This window comes from Macrobrachium nipponense, chromosome 1 (assembly GCF_015104395.2).
Source record: "Macrobrachium nipponense isolate FS-2020 chromosome 1, ASM1510439v2, whole genome shotgun sequence".
In the NCBI taxonomy this organism is placed as follows: domain Eukaryota; kingdom Metazoa; phylum Arthropoda; class Malacostraca; order Decapoda; family Palaemonidae; genus Macrobrachium; species Macrobrachium nipponense.
The window spans coordinates 162,172,384-162,192,724 of NC_087200.1; the positions used below are offsets into that span (position 1 = coordinate 162,172,384).

The window sequence follows — 20,341 nt, forward strand, 5'->3', positions numbered from 1 at the left end:
GAGAAAAAGAGACCGACGAAGGATCAGAGGAAAAGCTGCTCGAGAGTTGGTTGGATTCTGGTCTAGTCATTTTCAGGAGTGGACGACCGAGTTATCTCGACGTTGAGCAGACTTCAAAGAAGAAAATGTCCTGCTAGAGGTTTTGGGGAGTTCCTGCCTTTCAAGTATCAAGAGTAGACATTATTTTCTGCAATACGGAGTCAAGAAGACGTCTGCAATCGCCATTCTCCTTTTGTGAAGTCATCGCTTCGAGTCACTAAACCGGCCAGCAAGTATTTGAATTACCTTGCTGTTCCCCCAGTTCATGCAGTGTAAGATTCTGTTTTTTTTTATGTAAATAGGAGATACCATTCTGCATTTACCTTTGTTAGTAAGCTTGTAAATAAGCCTTTGTTGTGTTAGTGTTTCTTTCTATATTCGTATCCCCAGTTTCAACTGTTGGTGTTGAAATATTTTTTTTTATTTATTTCATATCGAACCTGAAGCGGACCTCTCTCAGAGGCCCGTAACAGAGAGGCATTCAAACTCTCGGTGCTATCCATCCTGAACGGATTGACGTATGTTCGGTAATATCCTTGGATAAAACCAAAAACATAGTCTCTCAGGTTCGAATTCCGAGGAGTCTTCTTCCCTGAGGAAGGAGAGACGGGCCCCGTTCCCGGAGGAACGGGAGGACCAGTGGAAGACCCACCTGTCTCACCGGAGAGAGACAGACCCTTAGAAGTCCTGTGATGAGACTTCTTGAGGGGGGGGGGGGGGGGGGGGGGGGAGACCACCTTCTCTTCTACGGCAACCTAGGAGTCGAAGGGGTGGAGACATGAAAATATGATGATCTTGAAGAGGAGGATGACGACACTTGACGAGCTCTCTTCCTCTTCGATTCCTCCAAATTCTGCCAGGCTTCTACCATCAGGAATAGATAAACATCACAGTGCAGCGTGAAGCTTCGTCCAGTGATGTAACTCCAGGGTAGTAGTGGTAAATGAATATGATTACCAGCAGGGGATCAGTACACACACTTGAGGATCGGTATAACAGTATGCTACAAGTCACAGGTACAATTCAAAGGTTAGGATAACCAATACGAAGAGCTATCCAACCAATACTGCTGTAAACATAATCACCACTGTTAGTCTGTAAAATAAGGAAAAAATGATTAAAGTAATAAGGATACTCCTCTCGCATCCAAGGGCACCGCCCTCCGAAATGAGAGGAGATCCCCAAACACCAACACCACAAGCCCCCTCTTCTACCTTCGTCCGATAGTAAGTGAAAGGATGTATTAGAAGAGAAATTACCAAAAAAACAAAACAAGGACAAACCTCTGAAGTTCCCTCAGTAATTCCCAAGCATAAGCGTAATTTTCGGATGAATACATCGTCTCGTTACAGGATCAATATCACTCGCGTTAAATACATGTCTCGTCCTCACGTTAAATACATATCTCGTCCTCATGTTAAAGGGCGAAAGTATGTAAATAATATGTTGGCCTACCTTTGCCGCTGACTCTTAACAAAAGTAGAAAGGCAGCTATAAAGGCTATCACAAAAAGTGGGTTTGTATATTAAATGAAATTAATATTAATATCAAACACTGTATATACATAATTATTTAAAAAACAAAAATAAACCAGAACGATCCCACAGGGAAAAATTATCAACGACCAGTTAGCAAGAGCTCACAAACACTCGTCTTCATCGGAAGACAGCCAAAAGCAAAGTGGAGTGTTTACATCCAGGCAGGCTAGCCTACCCGGCTGCCACACGGTAGTTACTGCCCAACCACCTTGTTCAAGAATTTAACGGCCGTAATTCCAGCTATGCCTAAAGTAATTCCTTATGTAAAGGACCGACGATTTGTATATCGTGTAGGAACAAATAGGCAGTTACGTATAAGCATTTTTAGAGGGGGGGGGGGGGGGGGTAACAATTTAACGAAGATTTTCAGTATTCATTGTGTTTGTGGTCCCTAACCCTGGCAAATACTGTACGTACATGATAAATCGGGTTGTGATGAAACTAAACATATACAGGCAGTCCCCGGGTTACGATGGGGGTTCCGTTGCAAGTTGGAACATCATCAAAAATCCTAAGATAACCTTACATTTAATGCTTTGGGTGCATTGAAAACTATGTAAACTGCATTCTTATTGCATTTTTCATCAAAAAAACTTTCAAATATTGATTACGTATTTTGCGTTTTTGGTGCTATATTTCATCTGCCAGATGAGTGTTGTAGGCATCGTAACCCTGGAACATGTGTCGTAACCCTGGAAATAATGTCTGATGAATATAATTGAGAAGCGCCTTAACCTCGGAACATCGTAACCCAAACCCGTCGTAACCCGGGAACTGCCTGTATCAAGGCAACATGATAGGGGAAAATTTTGTTTATATTCCAATACTTACTCCTCAGGCTTTGTGTCTCTAGGGCAGTCACCCTGGGATTCTCCAGGAAAACTATGCGGATGAGTCTGCAGGGAATGGGGATAAAAAATCTGCATTACCTGAAAACACAAATACAAAAAACATTATAAGAAGACATAGTCCTGATTTTCCCCCAAAAAATAATCTAAACATATTGTGCAAAACTTAACTGAATTACACTTGTGTTAAAAATATGTAAATCATTATAGTAAAGCTAACTCAGACAGCCTAGTGTAGTGTAATCTACTGAAAATACATCTAGCACTATACTACGCGATGTATATGATGGAATCACGTTTTTGGACGAAAATTTTAATGATCACATGATACACGAGTATATATACAAGCATGCAAATTAAGGTTCTTTTGTATTCTGTATATTGTTTAGTTTCACAGAATATTTTCATTGGAAATAAACTGTCTGTGTATTTACAAAGTAAGCTTCAGCTCTAAAATCCTAAAAAATCCAAAAACTGAAATGTGTCACATCGTTCTCGTAGCTGCTCAAGAACTAACAGTACCGATTAAAAAATGCCCTGGATCTTGGGAGTCCCCAGACCACAGAACCCCAGATTTTCGAGGTCAGACTGTACTACTTACAGGCATAAATATGTTGAGAAAGGGTTATTTGAGGAGAGAGGGAGGAAAGAACAGGAAAGTGTTTCTGGAGAGGGGTGGAGGTATGTGGAAAGGACTATGGGAAGGGTGGGGAGGGGTAAGCCAGTGTTTGACTTCTTGAAAGCTTTTCCAATTGATAAAAATACTTTGTTTCATGTTTTTTCATGTTCAGTTATATTAATATTACAGACAATCCTTTCTAAAATTGAAATATCAGTTGAAAAATTTGTACAGATTATGAAATATTATCATATTTGTATAAACTGCCCGGTCATAATCCGTCAACTTTTCTTGCCCATTGAATGTTGCAATAAGCTTGTATATATGAACACCAAGTATTTGTGCATGTATAGTTGAGACTAACTATAGTATGCACTTGTAGTATATATGAATACGTACTACTATATGGTATGGCATAGTTAAGTTTGAAAATTCAAATTCTTACCTGTCCAAAATGTATGAATCAATTTGGCAATCATATTTAGGTAGACAAGTAATGTAATGTTTAAACACAAACGTATAAATCATATTTTATTAAATGTTATTAACTTATCCTGCACTAAACAAAAGTTGAGAGAAGCATTTGATACTGCACTAATAAACTCCCTTACATACCTGTAACACACACAATTCCCTTCTCATTTTTTATATCTTGATGCTTTATCGTTAACTTCATTCCACAAAATGATGAAAAACAATAGAAATTATTAAGCTAGATCACTGCTCCCAGTCCAGGCTAATGCACATTTAGGACTACACACTGGACAGTGAGGTACATATGTACATGGTGAACCTTGACGGTCAAGGCGTGAAGTTGACGTGAAACCAGGCCTCCCTGCTTGTTCACAGAAGTGACCACTGTGGTGTTGTCCGACATAAGAACGACAAAATGACCCTCTACTTTCTCCTGAAACTCCTTCACACCCAGAAAGGCTACCTTTTACTCCAAGATGTTGATATGCTGCTGTTTGTCCTCTAAACTCCAAACACCCAAGACAATGAGACAGCCTAAATGAGCCCCCCAACCTGCGAGGGAGGCATCTGAAAACAGAAGGAAGTCCTGAGGGAGAGAACACAGAGGAACACCCTTCAAGAGATTTCAGTCGTCCAACCACCAACAATGGTCTTCTCTCACTTCCAGAGACAGAGGAACCTTTAACAGGGTTGAGTCCCCTGTCGGAGATCATTATAGAGATCTTAGATGGAGACGCCCATGAAGGACCAGCTTCTCCTGGGAAGACAAAATTCCCAGAAGAACCTGCCACTGATCAGCTGACTGATGTGGTTCCGACAGAAAGTCAAGCACCACCACTCGCAACTTCTCCAACCTCTGATCCGACGGGAAAACTCTTGGAAATGCCGTATCGATGACCATGCCCAGGAAGAGAATCCTTTGACTGGGTATGAGATTTGACTTCTCTTGGTTGTCCACAATGCCCAGTTCAAGACAAAACCGAAGCAGACAATCTCTGTCCCGCAGCAGCTTCTCCCTGGAACCTGCCAGGTACCTCAGCAAATAGATCCCCTGAGCATGGGCCCAACATGAGACGAGAGAGAAGACCCTTGTGAACAACTGAGGGGCTGTGGTCAGCCCGAAGCACAGGACTTTGAACTTGAAGACCTTGCTGGATGAATAGGGATCTGGAAGTATGCATCCCTCAAATCTATCGACAGCATGAAGTCACCTTCCCCTCACAGCTGCCAACACTGAATGCGGGGTCTCCATCTTGAACCTCATCTTCCTGATGAAGTGATTCAAGGTGGATAAGTTGATTGCAGGCCTCCAACCTCCCGACACCTTGGGCACCAAGATGCGACTGTAAAACCTTGAAGACGGACGCACCACTTCCTATATCGCATCTTTGTCAAGCATCTTCTGTACTTCCTCCTGGAGAGCTAAGAACTTCAGAGAATCTGGAGGATACAACCTCCTGAGCAGGGGCTTGTCTGAGAGTGGGGGAAAGAAGTTGAATGGTAGTAGATACCCCACCCGAAGAACATCTACTACCAACTTCTCCACCCAATCACTCTGCCACTTGGCCCACTGGCCAACCAGGCAACCCCCCACCTGTGGCATAGGAGAGGGAGAGGCGCCTAACCTACCGATGATCCCCTTTACCTCTGCCCCTGGGGCCCTTTCTCAGCTTAAAGGAACAGGAGCAAAAGGGACGTTAGTCCTCTGACCTAGGCTGGGACGAATGGGGAGGCCCTGCCGAAACTGAACTCCTTGATGGCCTACCAGGTGACGACCTTCGTGACTGCTGCTGGGCAGGGGGAGGAGGAGGAGCTGGACGTCTCCGAGGACGAGACTCTGACTTAAGATACAGCCTGGTGTACTAATCTGTCCTTGGTGTCAGCCCAGTGCCAGTCCATCCTCCAGCTCAGTCCGAGGGAACAGAAATTGTGATTCCAAAAGATCCCCATTCCTCAATGCCAGCAAGGACTCAGGGTCAACCGATCTTTCCATCCTGGATAAAGCTGCATCTCTTCTAATCAGAAGGTTAGCCCATAAGTTAACACTGAGGTGAGCAAGATACTAGGACGCATTGCCTCCAGACTGCAACAAACTGGCAAGAGAGGAAGTACTCACCAACCCTTCTACGGACCTGTCAGAAGCTATCTTGGCAATGACCACCGACCAGAAGTCCAGCCAAGAAACCATCGGCAACATGGAGGCTGCCGTAGACTCCAATGCTGAGGCATCCTGCGGAGACATGGACGGAGCCACCGACCTCACCTGCTCCAAAGTCAATCCCCGCTTCAGATGAATGACGTCCTGGTTAAGATGACGCGATATCAAGTATGTAGAGTTAGTAGCATAGTACTTCCTATGCCTTGTGAGAGGCAGGGGAAGCAATTTGGCAGAGCCCTTAGAGGGAAGCGATCCATCCTGATCTGAAACAGAGGCGTTAACCTTATGTAAGACTGACTGGACATGCCCCGATAGGAGAAGTTGAAATGATGACTTGGGATCCTGCATATCTCTCAGCAAGGCTTCCAAGCAAAAAAGGAGTGAAAGACAACCGAGCCTGAGTCCTACTCTCAAAATTGTTGAACCCACGAAGGAGATCGACAATATCTGTAAAGGAAGACGAAAACTCTTACGTGTCTCCCTCCTCCTGCTCTGGCAATGGAGACCGACAACGAGAAAGATGGGCAGGCTTATCTAGAATGCCTTCCTCATGTAAATTAACAGAAGAGCCAGCAGCCAAACAGCCCAAAACACCAACTAACCTGTCTGGGCTGGATCCAAGCGCCAACTCCTGCGACAAACCAACCACAACACTAGGGACATCACTACTCACCCTCCCAACAGACGACTCTCGAACATGGCAGCTTACAAGCACGTGCAGGGCGGACACACATACGTGCGTAGGTGAGGAGTCTCGAACACTCGAAATAGAATAAGAATCCCTCAGAGTCGAACCCCTGGAAATGCCAGGGAGAGGGGAAGGCTAGCACTCCTGCTGCACTAACTCAACGCTCACAACCTTCAACCTTTTGAAAGGCGCTTTGAGATCCTTCCGGCGATGAATAGTCCCTAGAGAAGGAGAAGCGGAAGCACCTGAAACATGAGCACAAACGTGCAACTGGATACAGAGGATGAAGCAGCCACTGCAGATCACACAGGGGAAGAAACACTAACACTCTCAGTAACATCAACACTTGCAGGAACACAGGCATGCCGCTCCTCACTCGCAGACGAAGAAAAGGCAAAGTCCTTAGCCTTCCAACGCTTGATACACCGATGCGGCAGAGAAGGGGGAGAAGGAGAAGAAGACAGCACTGGCTCCTTACACAATCTCTTCGCAGGGGACGTGGGCAATGCAACACGCTTGCTTCCAGTCCTCCCAGCCGACATGGCAGCAAACCTATCTTCTACAACAGAATCCAATCTCTTAAGAATCACCTGGCATAAAGCCTCAAATGGATCAACGAGAGAAGGGGCCGACAACATGGAAGGGAGATGCAGCCAACTGGATGGCAGAGATGCCATCACGGAAGCAAACGATGACGACACAGATGAGCGAGGCAGTGCAGCGGAGACAACTGGGAGTGACGTCATAAGAAACGATAACATACAAAATGGTTGACCCCGTGACGTCACTAGTAGGTTGACACCAAGGCTTCCCTCTGACTCAAAAAAGCGCTAATCGTCACTGGCAGAGCAATACAATATTGCTGACCTCGGTTATCAACATGTGTCAGCAAACCCTCCAAAGAGGGTGGACCCCGTAGCCCAAGCGTCACCCCCCAAATCTGAAATTATGAAACTGATGAAAAAGGCTACTCTCTCTCAGGAATCAAATTAACTCCCAGGCAAGAGGGGGCGACATTACATAATAAATCAGCCTATAGGGTGTGGCAGCGGCAGGAGACGAAGCATCGGGAAGATGAGAAGAAAAACCCTCCCACGAAGGAAGAGTAGAAACTACGATGCTCCCCCTTACTATGAAATAACTTCCACTGCTCTCTAGGCCACTCACGGCATTCCATGCAGGGATTCGTTATTGTACAAACCTTAGAACGACACCTGCTACAAGTGATGTGAGGGTCCCTTGCTGACGAAGCCAAAAAATAAGAACACGGAAAACTTGAGTTCCAGGGCACATATGTTGACAAGGCCGAGAAGGAGCAGAAGAAGCCATATAAAAGCACACACACACACACACAGAAACACAAGCGAAATAGGTAATGAACCGCGTAAAGGCCAAGAGAGGTCAACCACAACTCTCGTCCAGGCAATTTAAGAAAAGACTTCATTTGTGGCGTGGGTGCGCGGTCCTTGACCACTTTTCACACGATATACGCACACGTTGCCATATCTCACAAGATTCCTTGTTTTCATCTGCAATTTAACCGGCTAGGTTCTAGAAATTATCCTATTGTTAAGACCAAAGGTTTGTTTGCGTATGAACTATGACATTTTTATAGTAAAATATGGTTTCAAATACTCTTACCAAGTAAATTACACAGCTATTAGTTTCAACTCACATGGCAGCTTAAATTCAAAATTCACGGGTAACACCTCGTTTGTTTGTTTGTTTAGGTGACCAGTGCCAGACCCTACTTCCTTCTTGGATGAATGGGTTACGTGTTCACCTACTAAATCAGTAGTTATGAGTTCAATTCTATGCTCTGCCAACATGGAATCAGAGGAATTTAATTCTGGTGATTAGAAACTCATTTCTCGATATATTGTGGTTCAGATCCCACAATAAGCTGTAGGTCCCGTTGCCAGATAACCAATTCGTTCCTAGCCACGTAAAAATATCTAAGCCCTAGGAAAGCTGCTAACTTAATCCGTTCCAGAAGGCTGTTCGAAATACGATTTGTTCGAAATATGAAACAAATATCCCCATAAGAAATACATAAAGGGAATCAGGATAATTAGAACACAGCTAACCTAAAAAGTCCCCCTTTTCACATTTTTTTCTATCATTAATGTGTTCAAAAGTTGAGCTAAAAGTGTAAAGTAATAAAACTAAAATTTTTGAAGAAAAAAAAATTCTGTATACGATTAATGAACTGATAGGTGAAAATGGTGCCCGGCCGACTGGGGGATGGCGGGAGGAGAAACAGGAACCCTTTGAGGAAACCAAAATGGTCACAGAAGGAAAACGTTGATAACAAAATCAATTTTATTCACATTTTACAAGGATAATCAAAGGAATCAATAGTGTGTGTCCGATTGTGTCAGAGAGAGAGAGAGGAGAGAGAGAGAGTCAGAGATGATTGGACAGGAGGATGAGAGGAGAGAGAGAGAGAGAGGGTAATCAACGTGTATGATTGTTGACGTGTTTACGGCTGGATCTTAAGTGCACGAAAGAGATTAATTATGCCACAATAAAAATACATCAACTTACTGTTGGCAAACTAAATAATCAATATTTGAAGTATTTTTTTACAAAAAATGCAATAAGAATGCAGTTTACATAGTTTTTAACACACTCAAAGCATTAAAAGTAAGGTTTTCTTAGGATTTTTGACGATGTTCGGGCTTATGATGATTTTTGGCTTACAACGCATCTCAAGAACAGAACCCCAGTCGTAACCCGGGAGATGTATAGTATATACAAATATATATATATATATATATATATATATATATATATATATATATATATATATGTATATATGTATATATATGTATATATATGTATAAATAAAGGTTTTTGCCACAAAGGAAAATTGAAAAGCGTGATAGCCAAGAACTTTCGGTCTAGCACGACCTTTTACTAAGGCATAACTGATCATACAGAGGAAAAACATAGTAAAAGTAGGCTTAATATCCAAACTGACATTACAAGATTAGCAATAAGGTTGATTTCACTCTACAGAAACGAAGAAACGCCTGAGAGCAAGATTAGTGATTTTTAGGCTGCCGAATATCACACTTGTCACCTTAAAGTGGTACAGATATGTAGATGACATCTTAGTAGTCTTACCTGTTGGTATCGATGTAAATGAGTTATTGTCTAAATTGAATAATTTAGTGCCATCCATAAAATTCACTGTTGAAATTGAAAATAACAATGTCATCCCTTTCCTAGATGTATTAATACATAGAGAATCTTTCCAATGTAAACTCAGTATTTATAGAAAACCCACAAATAATTTAACATATGTACATTTTTATTCTGGCCACCATCTTAATATTAAAATTTCAACTTTTTTGTCTATGTTCCTACGTGCTTTGCGTATCACGAGTCCACAATATCTTGACCAAGAAATAGAATACATAAAAAAGATAGGAAACGATCTCTGCTACCACCTCATATAATTGATTTATGTTATCAAAACGCTCACAAAAAGTTTTATAGTGTTGCTAGTAATGAAAAAGAAATCCCTAAAAATGTACTTAGCTTGCCTTACTTTCGTGGATTTGAAACAATAAGATCAATATTTAAATCGTTTAATGTTAATGTAGTGTTCTCTTATAACAATTCCATTAAAGATATGTTAATTAAGAATAGTCCCGTGACAAATAACATCATTTAAAAAAGTATGTTAATTAAGAGTAGTCCCGTGACAAATAACATCATTTACAAAAGTCCTTGTAAGGATTGCCCATCTTTTTACGTTGGTCAGTAAAGTAAAAATTTATGTGTACATATTAAGCAGCATATGTATTCAGTTAAAACAGCCCAGACTTCAAATGCACTGTTTATCCATCTGAGTGAAAAATCTCATTGTATTAATTGGGGCGGTGCCTCTGTAATTGCTAGATCTAATGATTATGTTCCAAGAAATTTACTGGAATCAGCAATTATACAAATCACTAATAAAAACAACCTAAATCTTAGTCTGGGACTGTACCATTTGGACCCATATATTTGTAAAATGTTTATGAAGGACCTTAAAATTCTCTCTCTCTCTCTCTCTCTCTCTCTCTCTCTCTCTCTCTCTCTCTCTCTCTCTCTCTCTCTCCCAGACTTCAAATGCACTGTTTATCCTGAGTGAAAAATCTCATTGTATTAATTGGGGCGGTGCCTCTGTAATTGCTAGATCTAATGATTATGTTTCAAGAAATTTACTGGAATCAGCAATTATACAAATCACTAATAAAAACAACCTAAATCTTAGTCTGGGACTGTACCATTTGGACCCATATATTTGTAAAATGTTTATGAAGGACCTTAAAATTCTCTCTCTCTCTCTCTCTCTCTCTCTCTCTCTCTCTCTCTCTCTCTCTCTCTCTCTCTCTCTCTTGTTCGATATATTTTTGTAAATTTCATGGTAATAAGTTGTATATGCCTCCTTGTTTTTTCAAAATGTATTGTTTTCTGGTTGAATCATCTGTTGACCACGTGTTTTGCTCCTCCAAGGAGTGGCTGCCGTAAACAATTGCTAATCTGGCCCTCAGGCGTTTCCTCGTTTCTGTAGAGTGAAATCGACCTTATTGCTAATCTTGTAATGTCAGTTTGGATAGCCCTAATTATCGTTGTTTTTCCATCTGTATGATCCAGTTATGCCTTAGTAAAGGGTCGTGCTAGACGTCTTTGAAAGTTCTGAGCTATCTCGCTTTTCATTTTCCTTCGTGGCAAAAACCTTTATTTATACATAGCATCATGTTTTATATACTTCGTGATCAAGTTATTCATTATATATATGTGTGTATATATATATATTATATATATATATATATATATATATATATATCTATATATATATATATATATGTGGTGTGTGTGTGTGTGTGTGTAAATATATATATATATATTTATACATGTACTATATATATATATATATATATAGTATATATATATATGTATGTATGTATATTATATATATATATATATAATATATATATTATATATATAATATATATGTATGTATGTATGTATTATATATATATATATATATATATATATATATATATATATATATACATAATTTTGTATACAATTATGTATGTATACATATATATGTATAAGCATATATGCATGTATACATATACATATATATATATATATATATATATATATATATATATATATATATATATATGTGTGTGTGTGTGTGTGTATACTCTCCAAAAGCTTAAATAAAACTTTAAATTTTTTCAAATTTTAATGAGCTTCCTACAACATATTAGAACACGGATACAGCGTTTAACTTTGCTATATGTATGTATATGTATACTATATGTATACATATATATATATATATATATATATATATATATATATATATATATATATATATATACTATATATAATAATATATATATATATATATAACCAGGGAGTAAGGTCAAACTCTGCGCACATACCTAAAGGTTAGTGACAAGTTTAATCATATACAATCTCTCCTCTTTATATCTATGCATAAAACAGCTGAAAACTCTTAGTAATAAACCCTTAAATGCCTAAGCGGAAATTTTTTTTTTTTAAATCACAGCACACTAGTTTTTAAGATTAAGATTCCTTTTGGGTCTCCTTTTTTTTTGACATTGCCTGAAGTTTAGTATGCAACCATAGAAATGAAAAAAATATCATTATCATAATATAAATATTGGATATATATATATATTATATATAATATATGTATGGTATGTATATATGTATATATATATATGTATGTATGTAATTATACATATATATCTAAGATATTATCTAGATAATATCTAATATTAAATAATATATATGTCACTATGTATGTAACATATATGTATGTATACATTATATGCATGTATACCATATCTTTTATATATATATAGATATACTATATATATATAAATATATATATATATATAACATATATGATTGTATACATATATGGGTATGTATACATATATGAATGTTATACATATATATATATATCTATATATATATATATATATATAGATGTGTGTGTGTGTGGTGTGGTGTGCGTGTGTAGGGTGTGTATACTCTCCAAAAGCTTAAATAAAACTTTAAATTTTTTCAAATTTTAATGAGCTTCCTACAACATATTAGAACACGGATACAGCGTTTAACTTTGCTTATATGTATGTATATGTATACGTATATGTATACATATATATATATATATAGTATATAATATATATATATATATATATTATATATATATTAATTGTATATAATATTGTTAAGAGTATTAAGAGGCGAATGGTCTTAACAATTTGGGGGCCTGTCCGGGAGTTGTTTTGCCGAGTAAATCAAAGAGACCGGTATAAGCTAAAGTTATTTTGCGGGGTTTTGCATAATTTTATTTTTTGTATAATTATCTGAATAACTAAAATTTGTGCGAATTTATTCTAGGAAGTTGTCATAAATTTATTTTTCCGTATGTTTATTAGTATTTTGCCGTGAAGTGAAGTGTTAATGTTAAAAATACGGCGCTGTGCACGTTAAGAACAATCGGATTACGTATTAAGAGTAATTTTTGTTTGTTAAAGTGAATGCTTTCGCTCATTTTACTTAGTTTACATTTTCTTAAAGTTAAAATCTTCTCTATCGTATATACGTTTTGAAGTTAAAATTTTCTCTATTGTATAGTTTTGAATATGGATCCTTTCAGCATTAGTGATTTTTCTAGTAACCCAAGTGGGTGCATTATTTTTGCGCTGAATCATCGTATGAGAAAGGATGACTGGATTGCTATTGCTGTGAAGTTATGACTTTTCTGTTAAAAAGGTGTGGAGGAAATCTCAGATTAAGAATTTTGTTGTTAATGCTTTGGTTGAGACGGAGAATTTGCCTGAGGAAGCTTTGATTTATTAGATGAAGAGGGATCCCAGTTAACTCTCAAGCAGGTAGAATTGCAGTATGCTCGTGAAAAAGAGGAGAGAGAGATAGACAAGAGAGGAGAAGAGCGGTAGGAGGTTGGTTTGAGAGTGGAAAGAGCGGAGAGAGCGTGAAGAGTTAGAGAGGAAGGATAGGATAGAGCGAGAGGAAAGAGAGCACAGATATCAATTAGAGCTGTTGGAGAAAAAGAGAACGATAAAAGATAACGTGAGCCAAGGCGATGAAAGTGAACAGGTAATTGATGTTGTTAAGGCTTCTAAAATGATTCAGTTGTTTGATGAAGCGGATCCAGACGAGTTCTTTATGCTTTTTGAAAGACTTGCGCTTAATTTGAAGTGGCCTAAGCGTTTATGGCCCGTAATTTTGCAGCCGTCATTAAAGGGTAAAGCTAGAACAGTTTTCTTGTCGTTAACATCTAGTGAGAGTAATGATTACGACTTTACTAAGGATAGTATCCTGAAAGCCTATGAGCTACGGCTGAATATTATCGTCTCAAGTTTCGTAGATATAAGAAGTTTGATTCACATTCATACATTGAATATTCACATAATCTTGTTAAATTACATGATAAATGGTATACAGCAGCAAGTGTCACTACCTTAGATGAATATAGGGAGCTCATTTTACTTGAACAGTTCATTAGAGGTGTTCCTATTGATGTTCAGAGATACCTATTTGAGCGTGAGGTTACAACTTTACAAAGAGCAGCTGGTGTTTAGCTGAGAATTACAGTTTAATTAAACCACATCAACAAAGTCAAAGACAATCCAAGAAATCTCCAGGTAAGGTATCAGAGGAGAAGAAATCCTCTGGCTCATACAGTAGAAGTCTATCTGAGGTTAGGTGTTACAAATGTAACCAGCTTGGTCATATGAAGGCAAGATGTCCTAGTAATTATAAGGAGGGGAAGAGAGAATCTTCGGGATCAATATGGCAATTAGGAAGGTCCGGCGCAGGAAATTCCTGTTTCTCATTGTGATAGGTTAGATAATGAGTTTGCTCCTTTCAAGTTTGATGGGGTTGTGTCAGTGTCAGATGACCTAGGTAAAAGTGCCTGTTAGGATAGTACGGGGACACTTGTTCTTCTAATAGTCTGTAAAAGAAAAGGTTCCTGGATTGGGAAAAGACTTTTACAATCAGATAGACTGGTTGTTAGAAGTTTGGGTGGACTGGTAACAGTTCCCTTGTGTAGGTTATATCTGCATTGTGGTTTATTAACTCGTTATGTCACAGTTGGGGTGGTGGATGAATTGCCTATTCAAGGTGTTGATTTTCTAATGGGGAACGACTTGGAGGAGGGAAGGTTGTACCTAGTCCCATAGTTGTTGACACTCCATTAGAGGTAAGCCCTGCTGTAGAAGATCCAGTATTGTATCCTTCTTGTGTTGTACAGCGTAGCAGAAGTCTGGCTGGGTAGAAATCCACGAGAGCGTGGAAACAGATGTACTAAGGACGTTCAATGTAGTACTACTTCAGGTACTGAAGAAAAGATGCTGTTGGTACAGTTGACGTAGATATCAATATTGATAGTTTATTCCAAACTGATAGTTTTGAAGGTAATGTCAAAGGGAAAGAAAGTGTGCTAGATGGCGACGAGGATGAAACTAAGTTTGGTTTGAAGACTGGTAACGTAGTATTGGTAAATACTCTGAAGCCAGTTGAAAATGAAATTAATTTAAGTAATGTTTCTGATTGCTCTGATAATCTTTTTGATATGAAATGTTCTGACATTATAAAAGCTCAACAGGAAGATTTGTCTTTGCAGTCTATTTACAGTGGAAGTTGTTGCAGAAGACCAGATCAATATGGAGCCAGTATGCTATTACTTGAGGAATGGACTACTAATGAGAAAGTTCAGATCTTTGCATACTCCGGCAAGTTCAACTTGGGAATCAGGAATCAGATTGTCATTCCAGCGAGCCTAAGGCAAAAAGTATTACACATGGCACATAATGTATCTTCTTCACACTTAGGAATAAGGAAGACTTTGAGTGCAGTTCTTCAACTCTTTTTACTGGCCTGGTATAAGGAAAAGTCACAGAATACTGTAAGTCTTGTGCAGTATGTCAGCTGGTTGGTAAGCCGAATCAGATAATAAAACCTGCCCCTTTACAGCCTATCCCTGTTTTACCTGACCCTTTTGACAAAGTCATATTAGATTGTGTGGGTCCTTTACCCAAAAGTAAGAAGCAGAATCAATATATGATTACAATGATGTGCAGTTCCATTCGTTATCCTGATGGCCTATCCACTTAGGAACTAAGTTCTAAGACACTGATCCCAGTTTTAATAAAATTTTTCACTCAGTATGGTATCCCCAAGATTATCCAGACTGATAGAGGAAGTAACTTTACCTCTGATTTATTTAGACAGGTTATGGCAGCTATGAGCATTAAACATACTTTGTCCTCAGTATACCACCCAGAGAGTCAAGGAGCCCTGGAATGATTCCATCAGCACTGAAGGTGATGCCCTTACGAAGTACTGTCAGGAACATCAGACAGACTGGGATGAAGGATTACCATTCGTGTTGTATGCCATCCGCAAAACACTCAACAAGAAAGTCTTGGATATTCCCCAGACCGGAGTTGTTATATGGAAGGAAAAGTGAGAGGTCCTTTGAGATACTCTATGACATGTGGACGGATCAGTCGAAAGAGGTAACATTAGGAGATTATGCTAAGAACTTACAAGGTAAGCTAGAGAGCTCTCGTAAATTTGCACATGACAATCTAAGCATAGCTCAAGATAAGATGAAATTAAATTTTGATAATAAGGCTGAGACACGAAGCTTTAGGCCAGGTGAATCTGTTTTAATGCTAGTACCCATAAGGAAAACCTTTGAGAATAGATATGAAGGTCCTTATACAGTGATAAGCAGAAACAAGGATAATTATGTAATCTCTACTCCGGGAAAGAGAAAAAGTGAGAAGATGGTACATATAAAACCTACTAAAAAAAGTTTGAGACCCAATGTGACAATGTCAGCTTGATTTGCAAGTCATCTGTGGAAGATAATGTGAAGCTTAATGAAGCAGGTTTTCCAGATCGAAGTAAAAGCATACCTCTAAATAATACACTGGAATTTTAAATAACATTGACTGTAAACTTAATCATCTCTCATCTCAACAGGCTAGTGACTTGAAAAAGTTATTGGAACTTTTTCCAGAGATCTGTGGAGATGTGCCTGTCCAGACATCAATGGTAGATTATCAGCTAGAACTTAAGCCAGGTACAGAACCTCAGAAGAGTGCCCCATATCAGTTTACCCCTCAAAAGAGAGCCATAACTAAAGAAGGAAACTGACTTTTGCTACAACATGGTTTTGCGGAGCCAAGTATTAGTCCTTGGGCATCGCCATGTGTTTTAGTTGAGAAACCAGATGGCTCCTATAGACTCTGCATGCCTGACTTTAGAAGACTAAATGAGGTAAACTGTATCGGATTCTTATCCATTACCAAGGGTGGATGACCTCATAGATCTGGTAAGCAATGCTGTATATGTTTCAAAGATTGATTTATTACGATTGGTTATATCAAGCCCATTAGCAGATAACTCAAAACCCCTGACAGCATTTACTACTCCAGATGGCCTATATCAATATACAGTCCGCTTCCATTTGGACTTAAGAATGACTCCTACAGTTTTTCAAAGATTGCTGGATCAAGAAATCCGCAATATGCCTGGTGTTAGAGTGTATCTTGACGACATTGTTGTATTTTCAGATACTTGGCTTTACCATCTTTCTATGCTGAAGGATGTATTAGGCAGTGTTAAGACAGGCTTGTTTGGACAATCAATTAACCAAGAGTGATTTCGGCCATGCGAAGCTACAATACCTTGGGTATGTGATTGGCAGCGGCGAGGTATCCCCACCCGTTGCAGCCAAAGTAGACGCCATCACCAAGCTAAGCTGCCCAAGTTCCAGACGTGAAGTAAGAAAATTCCTTGGGATGGTAGGCTACTATAGGAAGTTTTGTAAGAACTTCTCTGAAGTAGTAGCCCCATTAACGGACTTAACCAGCAGCAAGACTAAGTTCGTTTGGACACCAGTTTGTGAGGAAGCCTTTCGACGAGCCAAAGATTTCCTAGCCAGTAGCCCTGTCCTGAAGGCTCCTGACTTTGGCTCTCCCTTTGCTGTCGAGGTCGACGCTAGTGATCGTGGAATAGGCGCTGTACTCCTGCAGAAAGGGCCAGATGACATGCAGCATCCCGTTGCTTACATGTCGAAGAAACTCAAAAATCATCAGCGAGGTTACTCTACAATCGAAAAGGAAGCACTTGCTCTTTTGACTGCATTGGAGCACTTCGAAGTTTATCTTTCTGGCAGTCCTGCTCCCATATTAGTCTTCACAGATCATGAGCCACTAAAGTTTGTAGGGCCGGATGAGAAACAAAAATAAAAGGCTCATGAAGTGTGGTTATCTTTGCAGCAGTTTGATCTAAACATCCAGCACATCCGTGGACAGGATAACCTTCGAGCAGACATTTTATCACGCTGTAGTAACTAACTCGACAGGTTGGTCGAAAATCTTTAACATAGAGTTTTCGACTTAAGGAGGGGGATGTTAAGAGTATTAAGAGGCGAATGGTCGTAACAATATATATATATATATTATATATATATATATATATATATATATATATATATATATATATATATATATATATATATATATATATACCTATATAATTATAACCAGGGAGTAAGGTCAAACTCTGCGCACATACCTAAAGGTTATGACAAGTTTAATACATATACAATCTCTCCTCTTTATATCTATGCATAAAACAGCTGAAAACTCTTAGTAATAAACATGATATTGTTATAATACAATAAAGTTTCATACATACTTACCTGGCAGATATATACATAGCTGGGACGACGGAGTCTTAGCTATGTATATATCTGACAGGTAAGTTGATTGTATGAAACCTTAAATGCCTAAGCGGAAAATTTTTTTTTTTTAAATCACAGCACACTAGTTTTTAAGATTAAGAGTTCCTTTTGGGCTCCTTTTTTTTGACATTGCCTGAAGTTTAGTATGCAACCATCAGAAATGAAAAAAATATCATTATCATATATAAATATTGGAATATATGACAGCGCCAAAAAAAAATTCATATATAATTGTATACAAATTGCGCTGTGAGCAAAACAGTTAAAGCTAATTAGTTAATTTTTTTCGTTATTGCACACTAAATTGAGATCATTTTGGTATATAACAAATTGTAAGACGACCAAAGCAACACAGAGAAAATATCGTAAAATGATGCATGAATTCATAACGCACGGATGTAAAAAAAAGTTTTTTTTTCATAAATTCACCATAAATCGAAATATTCTGCTAGAGACTTCCTGTTTGTTGCAAAATGAAGGCAATTGATTGAATATTACTAACTTGTAAGAGTTTTAGCTTACAATTGCATTTTTCGACCATTTCAGTCGAGTTAAATTTGACTGAATGTTGAATTTTTTCTATTTATCGTGATTTATATGCAAATATTTTTAAACTTATAAAAGCTACAACCATGAGTTATTTTTTGTTGTATTCTACATGAAATTGCGCACATGTTCATATATAAAACTCTATGTAACGGCTAATATAAAATGGTGCAAATATTACGACAATATGACTCAAGCATTTCAGAGATTTGCGGCCGAGATTATGTGCGTGGAGGGAAGGAAAAATTTTTTTCAAAAATTCACCATAAATCAAAATATTGTGCTAGACACTTCCCGTTTGTTGCAAAATGAAGGTAAGTGATTGAATATTACTAGACTGTAAGATTTTTAGCTTACAATGGCGTTTTTCGACTATTTCGGTCAAGTCAAATTTGACTGAATGTCGAATTTTTTCTATTTATCGTGATTTATATACAAATATTTAAAAAATGATAAAAGCTACGACAATGAGTTATTTTTAGTTGTATTCTACATGAAATTGAGCACATTTTCATATATAAAAATCTATATAACTGCTAATATAAAATTGTGCAAATATTACGACAATGTGACTAAAACTTTTTGGAGATTTGCGGCCGAGATACCGCGCGCGGAGGGAAGATAATTTTTTTTTTTTAATTCACCATAAATCAAAATATTGTGCTACACTTCCAATTTGTTTCAAAATGAAGGTAAATTATTGAATATTACTAGACTGTATGGCTTTTAGCTTACAATTGCGTTTTTCGACCATTTCAGTTGAGTCAAATTTGACCAAATGTCAAATTTTTCTATTTATCGTGATTTATATGCAAATATTTAAGAAATGATAAAAGCTATGCCCGTGCCTTATTTTTTTTTTGTATTTTACATAAAATTGCACACATTTTTATATATAAAACTCTATATAACGGCTAATATAAAACGATGCAAATATTACGACAAAGTGGCTCAAACATTTTTTGAGATTTGCGGTCGAGATACTGTGCGTGGAGGGAAGGAAATCTTTTTTCAAAAATTCACCATAAATCAAAATATTGTGCTAGAGACTTCCAATTTGTTTCAAAATGAAGGTAAATGATTGAATATTTCTAGACTGTAAGAGTTTTAGCTTACAATTAAGTTGCCAGAATGTCAAACTTTTTCTATTTATCGTGATTTATATGTAAATATTTTAAAAATGATAAACGCTACAACCATGAGTTATTTTTTGTTGTATTCTACATGAAATTGCGCACATGTTCATATATAAATCTCTATATAACGGCTAATATAAAACGGTGCAAATATTACGACAATGTGACTCAAACATTTAAGAGCTTTGTGGCCGAGATACTGCGCGGAGGGAATGAAAAAGTTTTTTTCAAAATCTCACCATAAATTGAAATATTGTGCTAGAGACTTCCAATTTATTTCAAAATGAAGGAAAATTATTGAATATTACTAGACCGTAAGAGTTATAGCTTACAATTGCGTTTTTTTTACCATTTCAGTCGAGTCAAATTTTACCAAATGTCAAAATGTTTTCTATTTATCGTGATTTATATGGAAATATTTCAAAAATGATAAAAGCTACGACCATGAGTTACTTTTTGTTG

The 20,341-nt window shown here is 37.9% G+C and overlaps 1 protein-coding gene across 1 annotated transcript in view; it reads right to left on the bottom strand.

Moving 5' to 3' along the window:
* The window catches only part of LOC135218983 (alpha-1,6-mannosyl-glycoprotein 2-beta-N-acetylglucosaminyltransferase-like), a 213,038-nt gene that overhangs the window by 103,742 nt on the left and 88,955 nt on the right, over positions 1-20,341 (bottom strand). The window contains exon 4 of the mRNA XM_064255421.1: positions 2,409-2,506. Within this exon, the coding sequence (XP_064111491.1) occupies positions 2,409-2,506 (98 nt within the window). The remainder of the gene's footprint in view (positions 1-2,408; positions 2,507-20,341) is intronic.